The sequence below is a fragment of the Zonotrichia leucophrys genome, chromosome 27, assembly GCF_028769735.1.
Source record: "Zonotrichia leucophrys gambelii isolate GWCS_2022_RI chromosome 27, RI_Zleu_2.0, whole genome shotgun sequence".
NCBI lineage: Eukaryota > Metazoa > Chordata > Aves > Passeriformes > Passerellidae > Zonotrichia > Zonotrichia leucophrys.
The window spans coordinates 5,039,879-5,058,450 of record NC_088196.1 but is presented as its reverse complement, the minus strand read 5'-3'; the positions used below and the strand labels follow the sequence as shown (position 1 = coordinate 5,058,450).

Genomic DNA, 18,572 nt, shown 5'->3' with positions numbered 1-18,572 from the left:
TAGCAGCATGGGAATGTGTGTGAGTGTGAGCGTGCCAGGGCACACACGGGTGTGTGACAAGTGACAGGCCATGCTGCACACACACACACGTGCCACAGGCCAGGCGGGAAACGCTCCGCAGGGCACAAGTGTGCTCTGTGTGCAGCTTCACGTCAGCCTGCCACACTCACGGGACACGGGGCACACGCAGACACGCGTGTGCAGGACACACATGCACACGCACACACGCCTGTGCCCTTGCCCACGCACGCGTGCGGGTGTTGTAGGCCCAGGTTGGGGGGGGTCACTCAGCCCATGCCGCGGGGACGTGCAGGATGAATCACGCCGGGTCGGGGCCGCGCTGAGTCACCGGCGGCGCCGCGGGGCTCGGCCGGGTGACGCGGGACACACGCGTGTGCACATGTGACACGCGCAGGGAAAGGGGGTGCGTGGCCCTTTAAGGGGCACGACCGCGCCTCCTGCCCGCCGCCAGGGGGCGCCCGGTGCCGCAGGGGAAGTTCCGCCCCTTCCCCGGGGACCGCGGGTTCGAGTCCCGGCCCCGCCGCTTCCGCCTCCGGGGCCGGGCCGGGGTGGCGGCGCTGCCATGGTAACGGGGCCGGGGGAACGGAGCCGGTTTTGGGGTGCCCGGGGGGCGATCTGGGGTTCCCACGGAGGTCTCCAACAAAGGGATCTCTGCGGGCCCTGCGCGGTGGCGGGGGGGCCGATCCGGGGTCGCCTCGGGGCCTGCGAGGCCTTTCCGGGGCCCCCGAGCGTCCCGCGGCGGAACCTCCGGGCCCAGCCAGGGCCCCCCAGCCTGTGTGTCCCTCGCAACCCCGTTCTTCTCCTTTATCCCACAGTCCTGCCACTTGCAGAAGCTTTTTGGGACCGACGGGGAGCTGGAGGATGAGGTGAGGGATCCCCAATAGCCTGGGCCCCCCCCGAGGTGCGCTGAGCCTGCAGGGGGAGTCTGGGGAACGCACGGAGCCGTTTGAATTCCCGCTATTTATTTCCACAGGATTTCCTCTCTGCTGTGGAAGATGCAGAGAACCAGTTTGTGACCCCCGGGCATTCCTCATCCAGCGTCGTCCCGGTTCCTCCCAGTGAACCCCATCCCAGTAACCCCCATCCCAGTGTGCCCCATCCCAGTAACCCCCATCCCATTAAAGCCCCCACTCTCCGGCCCCTCGCCGGGCAGGGCGAGCCTCCCGTGGGATTCCAGGGCCCCCCATCTCTGGGGACAGCCCCCCAGGATGAGCTGGACAATGACCTTTTCCTGGCGGCCTGCAGGGAGCTGGAGGGTCCCGAGGTGCCCCTGGGGGCTGGCACTGCCCCGGTGCCCCCTGAGCGCTGCAAGAAGCCGCCATGGAAGTGCCCAGGGAAGGAGAACGCTCAGGAATGTGGGGCCCCCAAAAAGCTCAGGGTGGGAGAGGAGCTGATCCCTGGCTCCAGGGGGGTGCAGGACAGGCAGAGCCCCCTCCCCAGTCCCAAACTGGTGCTGCGGCCCAGCGCGGCCGGTGCCTGCACCCCCAGACCCCCCATTTCCACGGGAAGCTCTGGAGGCTCCATCCCTGCTCCGGGGGCTCCGTGCCTGAGGCCCATCCAAGCACCCCTAGCAAGGAGCAGCCCCTCAGCGCCTTGGACCCCCCCAGCACAGAGCTGCCCCCAGCCCCGGCTGCCCCCCAAACCCCCCTCAGGTTCCCCCAGTTTCCCGAACCCCCCGGTGGCTCCCAACGCTCCCGGCCCCCCCAGCGCCCCCGTGGTCACCAACCACCTGGTGCAGCTGGTGACAGCGGCCAGCAAAGCCCCCCGGGGACCCCCCCGAGCCCCCGGGCGCAGGGAGAGCCGGCGCTTCCCGGGGCCTGCCGGGATCCTGCCCCAACAGGTGGGGGGAAACCGGGCAGGGATGGGGTGGGGTGGGGATGGTGTGGGGACTGGGTAAGGATGGGATGGGAACAGCATGGGAATGGGATGGGGATGGGGATGGAGACAGGGACAGCATGGGAACTGGGTAAGGATGGGATGGGGATGGGAACCGGGTGAGGATGAGATGGAGATGGGGACAGGAATGCAGTGGGTTGGAATAGGACAGAAAGGGGAGTGGGATGTGAGTTTGGGTTGTGAGTTTTGGTCCCCATCATGGGGACTGGGTAAGGATGGGATGGGGATCTGGAAAGCATAGGAATGGGGTGAGGATGGGATGAGTATGGGGACAGCATGGGAACTGGGTAAGGATGGGATGGAGATAGGGAAGGATGGGATGGGAATGGGATCAGGAATGCAATGGGTTGGGATAGGACAGAAGTGGGAGTTGGTTGTGGGCTGGAATGGGATGGGAGCATCTGATGAAGCCAGGCAGATCCCTGGACATCTCTCCCTGCCCCACAAGCACTCGGGGAAGCTGCTGGAGGAGATCCTGGTGTCGGCTCCCCAAACTCCTGCTCACGGGGCTGTGGCGAAGCCGCGGGCTCAGGTAACCCCCCAATCCCACCCCTGCTTGGGCAGACCCCAGTGGGATGCTGGGCAGGGAAGGAGCCCCTGGGGCTCTGTGACCATGGATGTCCCTGACCCCAGGCGCTGTCCAGCTCCCCACTGCCCACCGAGGAGGATTTCGGGAAGGGGCCCTGGCTGGCCATGAAGACAGAGCTGGGGCTGGATGAGAGAGACCCCAGCTGCTTCCTCCACACCTACAGCGTGGTCATGGTGCTCCGCAAGGTGAGGGCGGCCCAAGATTCCTGCTCTTCCCTCGCCCCTCAGAGCTGCTTGTAGGGCTGGGAACCTCTGGGGAGGGGGCTGAGCTGAGCTGGGCACAGACGTCCACATCCCATGGGTGACGAGGGCTGTAGACTCCTGGGATATCCCACACGGGGTTCAACTCCCAGGCCTGCCCAAGGTCACCCCAAAATCCCCGTTGTGCTGTGCAGGCAGCCCTGAAGCAGCTCCCAAAAAACAAAGTCCCCAGCATGGCTGTGATGATCAAAACCCTGACCAGGAGCAGTGCCGGTGCTGGCGCCGTGTTCCGGGACCCCACAGGTGAGTGTGCCCCCATGGTACCTGTGCCTGGCGGTTCCTGTGCCCGGTGGGGCTCTGCCCATCGCCCCCAGGGCTCAGGGATGCCATCCTCATTGCCAGGGGAGATGCAGGGCACCGTGCACCGCCTGCTGCTGGAGCAGAGGCAGAGCGAGCTCCGGGCCGGCTCCGTGCTGCTCCTGAGGCAGGTGAGGAGAGCTGGGGGGCTCCTTATCGCACCCCAGTGGGGTCTGATGCCAGGGGAATGCAGGGTGGTGATACAGCACATTGCCTGTCCCATTCCCAACCCCATTAAACCCCAGAACTGGGACTGTAAGTATTAGGATAAGGGGATAAGAGGAACCAGTGCACGTGGTACATCCCTGTTCCCATTCCATTGCACCCTGGCACTACAAATACAAGAAAAGGATCTCCCACAGTTTTTCACCTCAGGATTTTTCTCAACTCTTGCTAAAATTTCACCCTTCGTTTCCTAAGATTTCCATAAATGGGGCACTGTTTATCCAGGAGCTGTCTCTGCCCTCTCTGCAGGTCGGGGTCTTCTCCCCCTCCCACCGCAACCACTACCTCAACGTGACCCCCACCAACCTCCTCAGGATCTTCCCACCTGAGCCCGAGGGCTGCTCCCCCCGGCAGGTGAGGAGGGGGCACTGCTGGGACCCCCAGGGGGGTCTGGGCTATGGGGACCCCCGAGAGAAGGGGGAGGGCTGGATGAATCCCCCAATAATTCATCCCCACTGGGTTTTGCAGGTCCCTGCCCAGGCTGAGCCGGCTCCAGACCCCCCTGCACAGCCCACCCAGGGTGTCCCTGCTCCTGAGGACTGGGGACAGTCGAGGACAAGTGGACACAGTGCAGAGCAGCGTCCTGGGGGCTCCCTGTGCCCACCGAGCTCTGATCCCAGCTGGGAAGAGCCAGCAGGAGCTGATGGATGTGACATGGGTGAGTCAGACCCACTCTGGGAGGGGAGGAAAAGCTCTGTGGAGAGCAGGTTCCCAACCTGAACAATTCCACCATGACACAAAACTCACGTCCTGCTGTGCCCTGCAGATGACCTGGACGGGCTCCTGGGAGAGCTGCCCGAGGATTTCTTCTCAGCCCCAGCTCAGGTGGACTGTGGCTGAGCCCAGCAGAGGGTGACAGTGCCGAGGAGCAGGTGACACACCTGCCACCCACCCACCTGCTCCTCCCTCTGCGTGTCCGTGCTGTTCGTGGTGGAGCTGAGAGCTGGGGAGGCCCGGGGAAAGTGTCCTCAGCACTGTCCCCAATCCTGGGGCACAGGGGCCCCTCTCGCTCCCAAACCTGCATTAAAGGGCTGTTTTGTTTCTGCATCACCTGTGTCCTCGTGTGTCACCCCTCTGTCCTTTCCCTGGCTGGGAGGAGCCGTTCCTGAGGGTCTCACAGCCCCGCAGGACTGAGGGGGGGTCCCCAAATCCCTCCCCATGGGACACCCCCACCTCGCACCCACCAACAGGTTAAACCTCCCCGCACCCCGTGACTCTGTTTACCACCACGAGTTATTTATAGGCCCCTGACTCTGGGATTTGATTCCACATCCGTGTGTGGGGCACAGCCCTATTTATAACCCCCTCCCGAGGCTCAGGGCCGCGCTCGCTGTCCCCGGAGCCTCCCCTGCCCTGCGGGGCTCCCATGGCCCACGAGTCGTTCGCCTTCAGCCCGTCGGCGCTGCGCTCGCTGCGGCTGCAGCGGGAGCTGCTGGAGCGGGACGACCGGCGCCGGGCGCTGGCCCGGGGATCCGCCGAGCGCCGCCTCCTGCCCGGGACCCCCCCGAGCCCCCCCCGGCGGCGCCAGGTCTGCCGCGACCCCGCCGTGCACAACGCGCTCTACGCCGGGGACCTGCGCCGCGTCCAGAGCATCTTCAGGGACGAGGCCACGGCCAATGCGGTGCTGGAGACGGTCAGCGAGGAGCTGGTGTGGTCACCGGAGCAGGGTACGGGGCTGGGGGTCCTTCCTTTCTTCTCCCTTCTCCTTTCCCTCCCGTTCCCCCTGCAAAACAGGTGGGGGGCCAGGACAGGGGTGCAGCTCCAGGTGGGCAGGGGGAGCAGGGCCGGCTGCTCTGGTTCCTGGGGGAGCAGGAGTCAGGAGTGGGGTGGGTGCACAGGGCAGCGCCACGGTGCCCCCCTGCTCCCCCCACTCCGGCAGGGCTCTGGGTGGGTGGGTGCGGGTCTGGGGGGTCCAGCTGCTCTCCAGCAGCCCCCGCTGACCCCGCAGGGCTCTGGGTGGGTGGGTGCGGGTCAGGGGGCTCCAGCTGCTCTCCAGCAGCCCCCGCTGACCCCGCAGGGCTCTGGGTGCTGAGCCCCCGCCAGCAGCACACCTCCGCCCTGCGCATCGCCGCCGCCCGCGGCTACGAGGACTGTGCCCGGCACCTGCTGCTGCGGGGCGCGGCCGTGGACGCCGTGGTGGGCGGCAGAGCCCCCCTGCACGACAGCGCGGCCGCCCCCCACCCCAACTGCGCCCGCCTGCTCCTGGCCTTTGGCGCCGACCCCAACGTGCTGAGCGCCGACGGCTCGGCCCCGCTGCACCTCTGCACGGCGCCCCACAGCCTCAGGTACGGGCTCACCTGCGGACCAGGGTGGGGCTCATCTGCATGAGAGGCCCCGCCCATGAAATCCTCACTTCTGCCCCACCCACCTAATCTGGGAGCCAGGGGCCTGTGGGGTGTCCCTGGGGCTGTCCATTGGGAGCCAGGCCTCTCCAGGGTGTCCCTGGGGGTGTCCCATGGGTGACAGGTCTCTCCAGGGTGTCCCTGGGGGTGTCCCTTGGGAGCCAGGCCTCTCCAGGGTGTCCCTGGGGGTGTCCCTTGGGAGCCAGGCCTCTCCATTATGTCCTGAGGATGTCCCTAGGGATGGCACGTCCTGGTTGTGTCCCATGGTTGCCAAAGTGTCCCCTCACCCTTTCCACCCTATCTCCAGGTGTGCGGAGCTGCTGCTGGCGCACGGCGCGCAGGTGAACCTGGGCACCCGTGACCGCCAGGTGACAGCGCTGCACGTGGCGGCGCGCCAGGGGCTGGTGGCCCACGTGGAGCTGTACCTGCACCACGGCGCCGACCCCTCCGTGCGCACCCACCAGGGCGAGACCCCCCTGAACGCGGCGGCGGCGGCGGCCGAGCGCCCCGAGGACTCGGAGCGCTTCCTGCGCGTGGCCGAGCGGCTGCTGGAGGCCGGCGCCGAGCCCGGGGCCGCGGGGCGCAAGGGCCACACGCCGCTGCACAACGCCTGTGCCAACGGGCACCCCGCCATGGCCCGGCTGCTGCTGCGCCACGGCGCCGACGCCACCGTCCCCAACGGCGCCGGGGACACCCCCATGGACTGCGCCCTGCGTGCCGTGCTCGAGTACCGCCAGCAGTGCCCCGAGGAGACCCTCACCCTGCTGCTGGACCACGGAGCCCTCCCCGCGCACCCCAAGGTGGGCAGAGGGTGACGGGGGCACGGGGAGGTGGCACTGGCGGTGTCACCCCCCCGTGACACAGCTCTGCTGGCAGATGCTCAGGCTGTGCTGCCAGCACCCGCCGGCGCTGGAGGTGATGCTCAATGCCTATGACCGCGTGCCCCCCGCCGACGGCTGGGTGGAGGCCGTGCCCCCCGAGCTCTGGGAGGTAACGGGGTGTCCTGGGGTGTCCTGGAGTGTCCCCGTGTCCCCAGCCAGCCCACTGAGCCCCGTGTCCCCACACAGGAGCACCAGGAGTTCTATGCCTCGGCCGTGCGCATGGCGGGGCAGCCGCGGCGGCTGCAGCACCTGGCACGTGTGGCCATCCGGCGTCACCTGGGCGCCCGCTGCCGCGCCGCCGTGCCCAGGCTGGCACTGCCACCTCCCCTGCGCCGCTACCTCCAGCTGCCCATCGAGGGGCTCATCTCCTGAGGGCGCTCCGTGTGTCCCCACTGGTGTGCCCTCCATGTCCCCTTGCTCCCCGTGCCTTAGTGTCAATAAAGGATATGGCAGAGGTGGCTCTTGAGGCGTCTTTGTCCCTGTGGGAGCAGCGTGGGCAATGGTGGCTGCTGTGGGGACGGGGGACTGTGGGGACAGGGGATAAGGGGAGACAGGGAATGGGGGGAGAGTGGATGAGGGGGACAGGGGATGAGGGAGGAACAGGGGACTGTGGGGACAGAGAATGAGGAGAGACAGAGTCAGTGGGTCACAGGTGGCAGGGAGGGGACAGACGGGCCCTGGAGGACACGGAGACTGTGGAGGGGGTGACAGCGCGGCCGGGGGGGGTCCGGTCCCCGTCAGGCCCCGTGGGTTCCCACGGTGCTCCCGAGGCCCCGCCCCGCCGCGACTCCGCCCCAACAAACCCCGCCTCTCGTCATAGTCCCGCCCACTTATAGCCCCGCCTACTTAGGGGTGAGTCAAGTTGGCTCCGCCCCTATTTGCCACGCCCACTGGGCGCGGCCGTGACGTAACCCTGCGCGCCCGCCGCCCCGTCCCGCCCCCTAGCGGCGGCCCGCTGTGACGTGGCGCTTCCGGCGCGGGCGGCGGCGGCGGGAGGCGGTGAGTGGGGGGGGGTGGTACCGGGACCCTCGGGGATGGCGGGGACACCCCGGGACCGACAGGGACACACCGGCACCCCCGGGATGGCAGGGGATGGCAGGGACGCACCGGCACCCCAGGGATACACGGGGACCGGAAGGGACACACCGGGACCCCCGGGGACGGGCAGGGACACCCCCGGTTCCTCCCGCCCCGCAGTGCCCGGGCCCCGCTGACCGCATCGCTCTGCTCCCTGCAGGTCGGGGATGGCCTGACCCTGCCCCGCTGGGCACCGAGGGGCTGCGGGACCCTCCGGGACCCCCGGGACCCTCCGCCGGGCCCGGTGAGGTGAGCGCAGCGCTGCCGCTTCGGCGTCTCGGGAGCGAGGAGAAAAACCCGCAGCGAGGAGCTCCCGTCCCTGCGGTCTCCGGGCACCGGGAGCAGCAGCCCCGGGGTCTGTTCTGAGCCCGGAGGCGGCACCGGGGCCGCCCCGCTTGGTCACACCGGGAACCGCTCGGGGGTGGCGGAGATGGAGCCCCCGGCCGCCCCGCTCATCCCGGGCGTGGGGGACGAGGTGACGCTGGTGGCCGGGCTGGCCGTGCTGGCGCTGGCGCTGGTGCTGGCCTGGCTGTCCACGTACGTGGCCGAGGGCAGCGGGCAGCTGCTGGGCACCGGGGACGCGGCCGTCATCCGCCTCGGGCCCCTCCCGCCCTACCCGGGCACCGCGGGGGCGGCCGAGGCCCCAGAGCCCACCGGGAGCGCCGAGAGCGCGGAGGAGAAGGCGGAGGAGGAACGGGGGGCGGCGGCACGGGCGGACAGCGGGAGCGGCCCCGGTGCCGGTCCCGGCCGGGAGCAGCTGCCGGACACCGAGCCCGGTGCCACCGGGGCGGGGGACGCCTGTCCCGGCCTCATCAAGATCCGCCTCAAGTTCCTCAACGACACCGAGGAGGTGGCGGTGGCGCGGCCCGAGGACACCGTGGGGATTCTCAAGAGGTGAGGCCCGGGTGTGAGCAGCCCCCTCCCGGTGCAAACCGCCCCTCCCTCCCGCCGACCGGGGGAGGGCTTTGATCCCTCCCGTTGTGCCGAAAATACCCCGTGGGCTTTGAAACAGCGAGTTTGAAAGAGGCGGCGGTGGAAGTGCTATGGCTGTCCCCTCCCCGTTACACAGTGCGGGGGTCCCCACCCCGGATTGGGTGCATGTGGGGGGGTTCCTATCCCGGGTGGGGGTCCCCGAGCCCCTCTCTGCCGCCTCCAAGCCTCCCTCGTCCCGCAGCAAATACTTCCCGGGCCAGGAGAGCCAGATGAAGCTCATCTACCGCGGGCAGCTGCTGCAGGACCAGGCGCGGACGCTGCGCTCGCTGCGCATCACCGACAACTGTGTCATCCACTGCCACCGCTGCCGGGGCACCGGCGCGGCCGCTCCCGCGCTGCCCGAGCCCGGCCCCGCCGGCCCCGCGGCCCCGGCGCTGCCGCTGGGCGGGGGCACGCTCATGGTGCCCACGGTGATGGTGGTGCTGGCGCTGGGCTGGTATTTCCGCATCAACTACCGGCAGCTCTTCACGGCGCCGGCCACCGTGTCGCTGATCGGTGTCACCGTGCTCGTCACCTTCCTGGCCTTCGGGCTGTACGGACAGGCGGGCTGAGGGGGCAGCAGCGGGGGAGGCACCGCGGTGTCGCCGCTGTCCCTGCTCTGTGGCCGGAGCCAGCGCGGTGGCAGCTCAGCGTGTACGTGCCAGCCTTGCTGCAGGACTTTAGCCCCAAAAAGGGGCTGTGCCCCCCTCAAACCCCGCTGCCCCCACCCCAGCCCCAGCTCCGGGGAGTGGGACAGCACCGAAACGGGCCGTGGCTTCTTCCCAAGGACTTTTTAATGCAAATAAAGGGTGTCAAGTCACCCCAGTGCTTGCCTTCCTGCCCTGGGGCTGCTCTTTCCTACCCACCCACACTGCTCGGGGGTATAAAATCAAATCCGGCCCCACCCGTGGTGAACGGAGTGGGGGGAGATGGATGGGAGGGGTAAAGGCCCTGCTTAATTAAGGAGCTGTAATTAATGCCAGGGATACCAAGTCAAGATGCAGTTTTATTTACAGGGGCAGCCACAACCCACTCACGGGACACACAGACCTCACAAGGGCTCAGTTCCCCTGCGGGGGGGACACGCAGAAACACCGGGGGGGGGGTGAGGACACCGACCTGGGGGGGTCACAGGGCACAATCTGAGCCCCCCAAACCCCACTGCACCCCTTGGACCCCAAATTGCAGCGCCCCTCCTGCAGGGGAAGGGGCTCAGGCTGCCTCCCCACACAGCCCCAGCTCACCGTGCCCTCCCCCAGGCAGTTTGGGGTGGTTCCCCGTGTTTTTGGGTGCCCACAGCCCCGTGCTCAGGCCCCGGGGCACACAAAGGCCAGCTTGGCATGCCCCGGTGGCCAGACCGGCCCAGCCCCAAAGCTGCAGCAGGAGGGAGCACACGGGGGTCCCCATGCAGGGGGGGCTGCAGCGTTCTGAGGTGCCCAGGGCTCTGCAGGACCCCCCCCCAGCCCAGCCTTTAGCAGCAGTTTGAAAACAAATAGTGAATCCAGAGTCAGAGCACCATAATGTGTGATCCCAGCGAGAGGACGAGCCAGGGCACCGGGCTGGGGGGACAGACAGAGCCCCACGCTGGGGACACACGGCCAGATGGGGGTCAGACAGCCATGGGGGGGGGACAGCAGAGGGGATGGAGCCAAGCCTGTCCCCAGCACAGCCCCTGGGATGGACAAAGCTGCAGGGAGGGGATCCCAGGGCAGGGGTGAGCTGGATCCAGCCAGAGGAACCTGTCCCCCCCCGGCCCGCACAGCGGGGCGCTGGTCCCGGCCCCCCAAACAACAGCAGAGCCTGTGGGGGTGCAAACGCCTGCCAGAGCTGTGGGGGTCCCCACCGACCCCCCGAGTGCAGCAGCAGGTCCCCAGGCAGGTGTGGAGGGCACACAGAGCTGCCCTGGGGACACCAGGAGTGGGGGGCTCTGCACTGAGGCTGGGCTGGGCTTCCCCCCCAGTTCTGCTCCATTCCCAGCTCCACTCTGGCAGGTTGGGGTGCCCCCTCCCCAAACAGTTTGGCACAGGGATGGTCACAGCAGCTCCCCCCACCCCCAGACCCAGCCCATGAACAGCCCCAAACATGAAGGATGCAGCATGCAGCCCCCTGTGACCCCCTGTGTGGGCACTGCCAGGCCCTCGGGACCCCCAACAGGCAAATGCAGGCACAGCTGAACAGATCTGGGGGTGACGGGGTGCTCCCTTGTCCTCTGAGTGTGACCCCCCCTCCTGAGCCAGCCCGACCGGCGAGTGCCAGCCCAGGGCAGGGGGGATTCACCACCCCCTGACCCAGGCCCAGAGTGTCCAGGTGCCCCCCACCCCACTGGGGTGAGTGAGGAGCGGGTGTGGGGGGCACAGCTGGCTTTGGGGGTGCTGGGAGGGAGGGAAGGGGGGGCTGTACCCCCATGTCTGAGGGTGACCCCCAACAGGAGCCCCAGGTACAAAAACTGTCACAGAATAAATAGAGGCACCGGGGCAGGGGGGAGGAAGGGGGGCACTAACGGGGGCTCCCCAAATCCAGCCCCACTCCAGCGACAGCTGAGTCCTCTGTGCCCCGGTACCCACATTGTGTCTGGCCCGGGGGGTGCCTGGGGGCTGTCCTGGCCCCTGTCCGTCCCTCTGTCCGTCCTGCCCCTCCCCAGCTCGGCGGGGCTCAGTTGTTGATGTCGTCGTAGATGCTGGGGGTGTGGGGGGCGGGGGGCTTGGGCTTCTTCTTCTTGCTGGAGCCGAGCCCTGGGGCGCCGCTCACCAGCCCCAGGTGCGGCTTCTTCTTCTTGGTCTTGCGGGACTCGGAGTTGTTTGTACCTGGGGAAGGGAGGAAGGGAAGAAATGGGGGTGTCAGGGAGGAGATGAGCCCTAAAACGGACTGGGTGATGCCCAACTCTGGTCAACACCCAAGAAAATGTACCCCAAAATGTTCCTGTTCCTCCCAAGTGGAGGACAAGGTGCTCCAGGCTTTGGAGCCATGATCTGTTCAACTCCTCTTGTACTGGGGACGTGCCAGAACAGCTGGGTTTGCCCCCTCAGAGGGGTCTGTGCCCCAGAGTTTGCCCCTCAGAGGGGTCTGTGCCCCAGGATTTGCCCCTCAGAGGGGTCTGTGCCCCAGGATTTGCCCCTCAGAGGGGTCTGTGCCCCAGAGTTTGCCCCTCAGAGGGGTCTGTGCCCCAGGATTTGCCCCTCAGAGGGGTCTGTGCCCCAGGATTTGCCCCTCAGAGGGGTCTGTGCCCCAGAGTTTGCCCCTCAGAGGGGTCTGTGCCCCAGGATTTGCCCCTCAGAGGGGTCTGTGCCCCAGAGTTTGCCCCCCAGCCCCTGAACACTCACTGGCTTTGGAGGAGGCCGAGTCGGAGGGGGAGATGTCGGAGGAGCCGTCCCACTGCAGGCGGCTCATCAGGGCCTGGCTCTCGGCCACCTCGAAGCTGTCGTTCTCCACGCCGCCCTCGGCCTCGGGCAGGGACCTGGGCACAGGTGTGACACAGGGCACGTGGGGACAGAGCCCCCCAGATGCCAGGGGGACACCCAGGGGCTCAGCCCAGCCCTCACAACCCAAATTTGGGTACACCAAATCCCACCCCCAGCCCTGGGCTCCCAGCCCCTGCAGGCCCCCCCAGGGCTGTCCCTATCCCCAGCCCCACCTGAGCACCCCGTGCAGCCCCCCAGTCCCTTTCCACAGTGACCCCCAGACCTTGGGGACCCCGATGTGCAGCCACTTACGCGGAGGGCCCGAGGAGGTAAACCCGGACTGCCCTGCGCTGCTCATCCGTGTGCTGGGGACACCGCAGGGACCTGGGGGTGAGACACAGCGCTGAGCTGGGCCTTCCCCCCTCCCATGGCATCTGGGCAGGTTGGGGACCCTGGGGAAGCCCCCCAGAGTGAGCAGGGCCACCCTCACCTGGTGCACATCTTCTTGGTGTGTTCGGAAATGACCCCGCATTGCTGGGGAGAGAAGGGACAGGTGAGTTTGGGGGGGACAGGTGAGTGACCCCAGGGCTGTGCTGCACCACCACAGGCTCCCAGTGCTGAATCCCAGACAAAGCAGCCACCACCCCACGATCAGGACCTGCTGCACATCCCCATTCCCAGTCTGGAAACCAGTCCCAGTGGGATGGAGCCCAGCTGGGAGAGATCCCCGGGGTCCCATCCCCTGTGGAGCCCCCCTGTCCCTGTCCCCATCCCCTCACCGTGGTGAGCAGCGTCCGCAGCTCCTCGGGGCCCAGCGTCTCGTAGTTGATGCCAGCTGAGTTGCTGTACTGGGGGGGCAGAGAGCAGGCTCAGGCCTGGGGGGACCCTCCTGGGGGCACCACGGCCCCTGGGGAGGCACAGCAGGGACTGGCAGCCATCTCCCCCCATCCCAGGCTCACCTTGAAGGGGTCGGGGTTCCCACCGATCTCGCCTGGGAGGGAGGAAAGGTGAGGGGGGGTCCTGCCCCCAGCCTGGGACCCCCAGGGTCCCCTCCCACAGCCAGGGACAGCTCCACCCCCCCACAAGCCCCACCCACTGCAGCTGCCCCACCCACCCCAAATACCCCACCCCTACATGTGCCCAGCCCCTGCAAGCCCCACCCCAAAGGTGTGAGCCCCTCCCCATTTTAGCCCCGCCCCAAAGGTGTGAGCCCCTCCCCCTTTTAGCCCCGCCCCAAAGGTGTGAGCCCCTCCCTATTTTAGCCCCGCCCCAAAGGTGTGAGCCCCTCCCCATTTTAGCCCCGCCCAAGGGTGTGAGCCCTCCCCTTTTAGCCCCGCCCCAAAGGTGTGAGCCCCTCCCCATTTTAGCCCCGCCCCAAAGGTGTGAGCCCCTCCCCATTTTAGCCCCGCCCCAAAGGTGTGAGCCCCTCCCCATTTTAGCCCCACCCCAAAGGTGTGAGCCCCTCCCCATTTTAGCCCCGCCCCAAAGGTATCTGTCCTGATTTAGCCCCACCCAAAGGTGTGAGCCCCTCCCTATTTTAGCCCACCCCAAAGGTGTGAGCCCTCCCATTTTAGCCCGCCCAAAGGTGTGAGCCCCTCCCCTTTTAGCCCACCCAAAGGTGTGAGCCCCTCCCCATTTCAGCCCGCCCCAAAGGTGTGAGCCCCTCCCTATTTTAGCCCCACCCCAAAGGTGAGTCTCTGTCCTCATTTTAGCCCCGCCCCAAAGGTGTGAGTCCCCGCCCCCGTTTTAAGCCCCGCCCTCTCACCATTTTTGTGTTTCAGGGACTTGGACCTGCGGGGCGAGTTGGGGTTCTGCAACAAGAGGGGGGGTGTTGGGGGTGTCCTGTGTCCTCCCCGCGCCCCCCACCCTTCCCTGCACCCCTCACCTTATCCGACTTCCTCTTCTTTGCTGTGGGGAGAGACAGAAAGGAAAGGTTTGACCTTTTCCAGGGCCTGCAGCCCCAAGCCCAGAGCCACTGCTGCCTCCCCAGGGCTGGGACCACCACCCACAGCTGCTCTCCCCCTACACACGCAGCCAGGACCGGGCTTCAGGGGCCATGGGGCAGGCAGGACATGTCCCCCACCCCTCAGGGCACCAGAGACCCCTCCTCACCTTTCTTCTCAGAGCCATAGGACCAGTCATTGTCATTGATGTCATCGTTGTCCTCCTGGTCACTCTCGGACTTGTTCAGGTTGTTGCTGCTCGCGATCCTGAGCGGGGAGGGGAGGGAGATCATGGCTGGGGTCTGTCCCACGTCCTCTACGGAGCCTCAGCATGCATCCCATGTCCCCTGGTACCCTCCCATCCTCCCCTGCAGCCAGGGATCCAGACAGGAGTCCCCAGAAGCCACCGAGGCAGGGGGTACAGAACATCCAGGAGGAACACAGGACCCAGGAGGGACAGAGCACCTGGGGGGGACACACAGGACCTGGAGTTCCCAGCTCATTTTCCCAGGAGGGATAAACTGGCAGGGAAGAACAAGAGGAGCTCAGGGCAGGAAAGAACAAGAGAGCTCCAGGGCAGGGAAGAACAAGAGGAGCTCAGGGGCAGGGAAGAAGAGGAGCTCCATGGTGAACCAAAGTGGACACCCCCAGGATGAAAAACGAGGACCGGGGTGACCCAGACTTGGCCAAATTCCCATCCCAGGCTCCCCAGAGCTGGAACCCACAGCACCCCCAGGGTGAGATCCCCCAGCCAGGCCCCGGTGCCTCAGTTTCCCCGGGAGCTGCAGCCCCACCTGCGGTTGGCGATGCGGCTGCTGTTGCGGCCCATGCCCAGGCACTTCTCCAGGTGCGGGGCGAAGCGCGAGGCGGCGATGCTGCGGCTGCAGTTGGGGCACACGCACTCCTTGTTCTTCCACTGGTTGTACACCTGCCCGAAGATGTCCACGCCCGGCTGGTCCACGATCTCTGCGGGGGGACACGCTCAGGTCCTGCCCTGACACCCCACATCTGCTCTGGGGGGTCTCTGGGGCTGCCAGACCCTCCCCACAGCCTCAGCAGGGCTGAAAGCAGGGGGTCTCTGCCACCTCCCACCCACAGCCCAGCTGTGTCCCCCAGCACCCCAGCACCACATTTTGGGGGTCAGTGCACCCACATTTACCCCTCTGGTCACTGTTGGGGGGACATTTGTGTGTTTAATGCCCATCAGCGGCCCTCAAACCCACATGCCTGTGTGTGGGGAGCACCAATCCCCTCAGAGGGCACGGGCCTGGCTGTGTCCCTGTCACCAGTGTCACCCTGAGCCCTGGGGAACTCAGGGGGCTCACCAAAGTCCTTCATGCTGTCGGGGTCTGTGTCATCCAGGAAGAAGTAGCCGCACTTGACAGCCCGGTGCACCTCGAAGCACAGCCCCAGGCAGGCATCCTCCACCAGCTCCGTGTAGATCTCGTGTGCGATGGCCTGGGGACCCAGGGGGGGCTGTTAGGGATGGGGAGGGGACACACGGATACCCCAGGGGACAGACAGACCCCCCAGACAGGACAGCTCACCTCCAGTTTGCTGTTATCCAGGCCAGACAAAGACATATCCTCCATTTTCATTTGCAGCTGCTTGCGGAGAAGTCACGCCGAACGCTCATAGCACGGGACACGGGGGGCTGGGGGAACGGGGGGGGGGTCTCACTGGCACCTCCACCCTCACCTGCAGACCCCTCCCCACCCCTTCCCAGCCAGAACCCCGCTGCACACCCTGGGATGTCCCCAGTGCTGGGGTTAAACCCTCCAGGAGTGAAGTGGGGGGATCTTGGGGGTCTCCCAGCTGGGCAGGACCCTCCCCAGCCTGGCATGGATCCCCCCCAGGTTAGTGGGGGACACTGGCTGACATGGGTGGGATGTCCCCCACTGTCCCCCCACCCCTCAGGCCAGCCTGGATGTGCCTGGCCTTCAGAGAGGTGTCAAACCCCCCAGGAGCCCCACCTCACCCCCCCATTGTCTCAGGGCTGTAGGTGAGCATAGGGGGACTCGGGGTGTCCCCAAACTGTCCCCAACCAGTGGGTTTTGCTGCATCACCCTCCCCTGCAGTACATGGAGGGGGGACAGGGCAGGGAGGGGAGCACTGTGTGTCCCCCCAAAATGGGGCCTGGCCTCTCTCCCCAACAATGGGAGTCTAAAGACCCCAAAGTCATGGTCAGACACCCCCAGCATCCATCGGTGCTGAGCAGTGGAACCCCTGATTGTCACTGGGGGAGCTGGGGGGACTCTGCACAGCCACTGGGGTGGGGGGGATACAAGAGGGGTCTCCACACCCCCCTACACACCCCAATCCTGCTGATCCATGGATTTCTTCCTTCCACAACAGAAAGAGGAAACAGGGGCTGGAATTGGCTCAGCCCCCAGTGCACCCCCAAGCTGAGGCAGAAAAAGGAGAGGGAGAATGGGGGACTCCCATAGGGCTGGGGGAGCCAGGGAGGGTCCCAGGGGCTCTCAGGATCAGGGTGGGGGGTAGGGAATGAGGGGTCTCAGGGCCTGGGGGTCCAGGGGTGCTGCTGGGAGCTCTCAGGAGAGGAGGGTGGGGGGCACAGGCAGGAAAGGGGGGTTAGGGGCGGCTCAGGGGGGTCTCTCGCCGGTCTGGGGGAGACAAGGGAAGGCCCGGAGGTCTCGGGAGTGGATGGAAAAACAGGAAAATGGGGTGGAAGGGAGATCTGAGGGCCGGGGGGTTCTCACATAGGGCTGGGGGGCCCAGTGAGGGTTGTGGGGACTCTCAGGAATCGGGGGGGGGGCAGGAAAGGGAGGAGAAGGGGATCTCAGGAGTTCCCCACAGGCCTGGCGGGGGCCGAGAGGGCCTTGGGGGCCCTCAGGTAGAGAGCGAGGGAGGGGGAAGAGGAAGGGGAGGCTCAGGAGCTGGTGAAGGTCCCGGGGCCTCCGGGACGGGGGGTGGGAGGGCACCGGCGGGGCGGCCCCGGGGTTGATCCCGGGCGGATCGCGGGGTCCCGGGGCGCCCCGGGGCGGGGTCAGCAGGCCGCTCTCCGGTGCGGCGGGGCCCCACGGGCGGGCGGGCAGGGCCCCGAGGGCGGGAGCTCCGGGCCGGGAGGGGCGGCTCGGGCGGTCACTCACCGGCGCGGAGGGTCCGCCGGGGCCGGGGCGGGGCCGGCTCAGCGGCCCCCGCCGCTCCGGCGCGGGGCCCGGCGGCGACTCGCCATGGTCGGGGCCGGTGCGGGGCCGTGCCGAGCGGACGGAGCGGCCGGGCCGGGCCTGGCGGTGCCTCCGCCCGGCGGCGGCGGCGGCGGCCCAGGGGGATGAGGGGGGTGAGGGAGGGGAGGGGCGACGCGCCCGGCGCGCGCACGGCCCGGCCCCGCCCCGCCGTCGCTGGCCAATGGGGAGGCGCCGTCAGGGGCCGCGGCCAATGGGAGGGGCCGGAGCCGCCGCCGCCGCGCGGGGCCTCGTCAGAGTCACGGGGGAGGGACGGGGCGGGGCGATGGGGGCGGAGCCAGGATGGGCGTGGCTTGATGGGCGTGGCTTGGAGGGGCGGGGCCCGGATCTCCTCCCGCACCCCCCGAATCCCCCGGAACCCTCGAATCCCCCCGGACCCCCCGAAACCCGCAGACACCCCGACCCTCATCTCTACACCCTCCACTGAGAGCTCCCAGTGACATTCCAGATCCACAGATGCCTCCAGATCCCACCTTGCAAACCCCTAGGGCCACAGAACCCCCAAAATTGAGCCCTCCCACAATGGACCCCCCAAAGGAGATCCCACACGAAGGAGGAAAAACACTCCTCAGGCTTGTCCGTTTTTTTTTCCTAAAGTTTTATTTTTTTATAGTAATGACATGAGAACAGAAACATTATTTTTCACTTTATTATACAAAAAAAAAAAAAAAGAGAAAAAAAAAAGGAAAAACAAAAAACCCCAAAAAACTCAAAAAATAAACAAAACAAAACAAAACAAAAAGAACCAAAACCCCAAGCAAACCGGGAAACCGAGGATGTGACCCCCGCGTCCCGCTCAGCCGTACAAATTCCGAGTCGGGATTATTATTATTTTTCTTTTTTTTTTCCTTTTTTTTTTTGTCTTTTTTTTAAACCTACAAAAACACTCTTTAAATATTAGAAAAAAAAGATGATTTTTTTTTAATCTTTTTTTTTTTTTTGGTGTTTTTTTGCCTTTTTTTTTTTTAACGTAATTCACAAGAACTTCCATCTAAAGGATCCCGGGATTTTGTGGCAGTGCCAAAATGCACTCAGGAATTCTCTTGCAGCGCAAACGTCTTTCCCCCCCCCTCCCAAATTGTCGGCGCTGTAAGAATTTTTCTTTTTTATTATTTCATTTTTTTTTACCTTTTTTTTTTTTTTTAAACAGAAAAAAAGGTGGGGAGGGGGGAAAAAAAGGTGGGGTTTAATTTTTTTTTTTTGTCTTTTTTTTTGTACTAAAAACACATCCACTAAAACACGACAGTGCTGGGTACATTCAGCAGAAAAAAAGGGATGGGGAGGGGGGGGTTCCCCTTAGGGGATTTTGGGAGGGGCGGCGATTAAAAATTGGGATGAAAATGAAAGGAAAATCCCAAATGGATTGGGGTGAGTGGGAGGGGGAAGCAGAGGGACGGACAGATGGACACTGGGGGGGGAGGGGGGGGTGACACCATCTGGGTTCTCTTGGGGGCCCCGGTCCTGG

At 65.9% G+C, this 18,572-nt stretch overlaps 4 protein-coding genes across 6 annotated transcripts; 3 read left to right on the top strand and 1 right to left on the bottom strand.

The window, feature by feature from the left end:
- Positions 1-489: 489 nt before the first annotated feature.
- HROB (homologous recombination factor with OB-fold) lies at positions 490-4,335 on the top strand. The gene is made up of 10 exons (XM_064733879.1): positions 490-586; positions 837-887; positions 995-1,861; positions 2,366-2,449; positions 2,551-2,691; positions 2,901-3,009; positions 3,109-3,194; positions 3,538-3,642; positions 3,757-3,946; positions 4,055-4,335. Exons 1-10 carry the CDS (start codon positions 584-586, stop codon positions 4,126-4,128), a joined length of 1,710 nt encoding a protein of 569 aa, XP_064589949.1. The 5' UTR covers positions 490-583; the 3' UTR covers positions 4,129-4,335.
- A 154-nt stretch (positions 4,336-4,489) lies between these two features.
- ASB16 (ankyrin repeat and SOCS box containing 16) lies at positions 4,490-7,053 on the top strand. 2 transcript variants are annotated; one of them, XM_064733881.1, is made up of 5 exons: positions 4,490-4,955; positions 5,306-5,573; positions 5,938-6,430; positions 6,507-6,620; positions 6,698-6,965. In XM_064733881.1, the coding sequence occupies exons 1-5, from the start codon at positions 4,655-4,657 to the stop codon at positions 6,881-6,883; spliced, it is 1,362 nt and encodes a 453-aa protein (XP_064589951.1). In that variant the 5' UTR covers positions 4,490-4,654; the 3' UTR covers positions 6,884-6,965. The 2 variants fall into 2 exon arrangements, with proteins under 2 accessions (XP_064589951.1, XP_064589950.1); XM_064733880.1 differs by having other exon boundaries at positions 6,507-7,053.
- A 341-nt stretch (positions 7,054-7,394) lies between these two features.
- On the top strand, positions 7,395-9,385 carry TMUB2 (transmembrane and ubiquitin like domain containing 2). The gene is made up of 3 exons (XM_064733645.1): positions 7,395-7,510; positions 7,749-8,482; positions 8,763-9,385. Exons 2-3 carry the CDS (start codon positions 8,019-8,021, stop codon positions 9,130-9,132), a joined length of 834 nt encoding a protein of 277 aa, XP_064589715.1. The 5' UTR covers positions 7,395-7,510; positions 7,749-8,018; the 3' UTR covers positions 9,133-9,385.
- A 104-nt stretch (positions 9,386-9,489) lies between these two features.
- Positions 9,490-17,169, bottom strand: ATXN7L3 (ataxin 7 like 3). Of its 2 annotated transcripts, none has more exons than XM_064733643.1 (13): positions 17,012-17,169; positions 15,449-15,555; positions 15,227-15,359; positions 14,696-14,867; positions 14,071-14,168; positions 13,844-13,866; positions 13,724-13,769; positions 12,918-12,949; positions 12,738-12,806; positions 12,449-12,492; positions 12,271-12,342; positions 11,881-12,014; positions 9,490-11,364 (listed from the first exon to the last, which is right to left on the bottom strand). In XM_064733643.1, exons 2-13 carry the CDS (start codon positions 15,497-15,499, stop codon positions 11,213-11,215), a joined length of 1,026 nt encoding a protein of 341 aa, XP_064589713.1. In that variant the 5' UTR covers positions 15,500-15,555; positions 17,012-17,169; the 3' UTR covers positions 9,490-11,212. The 2 variants fall into 2 exon arrangements, with proteins under 2 accessions (XP_064589713.1, XP_064589714.1); XM_064733644.1 differs by lacking the exon at positions 17,012-17,169 and adding an exon at positions 16,216-16,233.
- Positions 17,170-18,572: the final 1,403 nt, after the last annotated feature.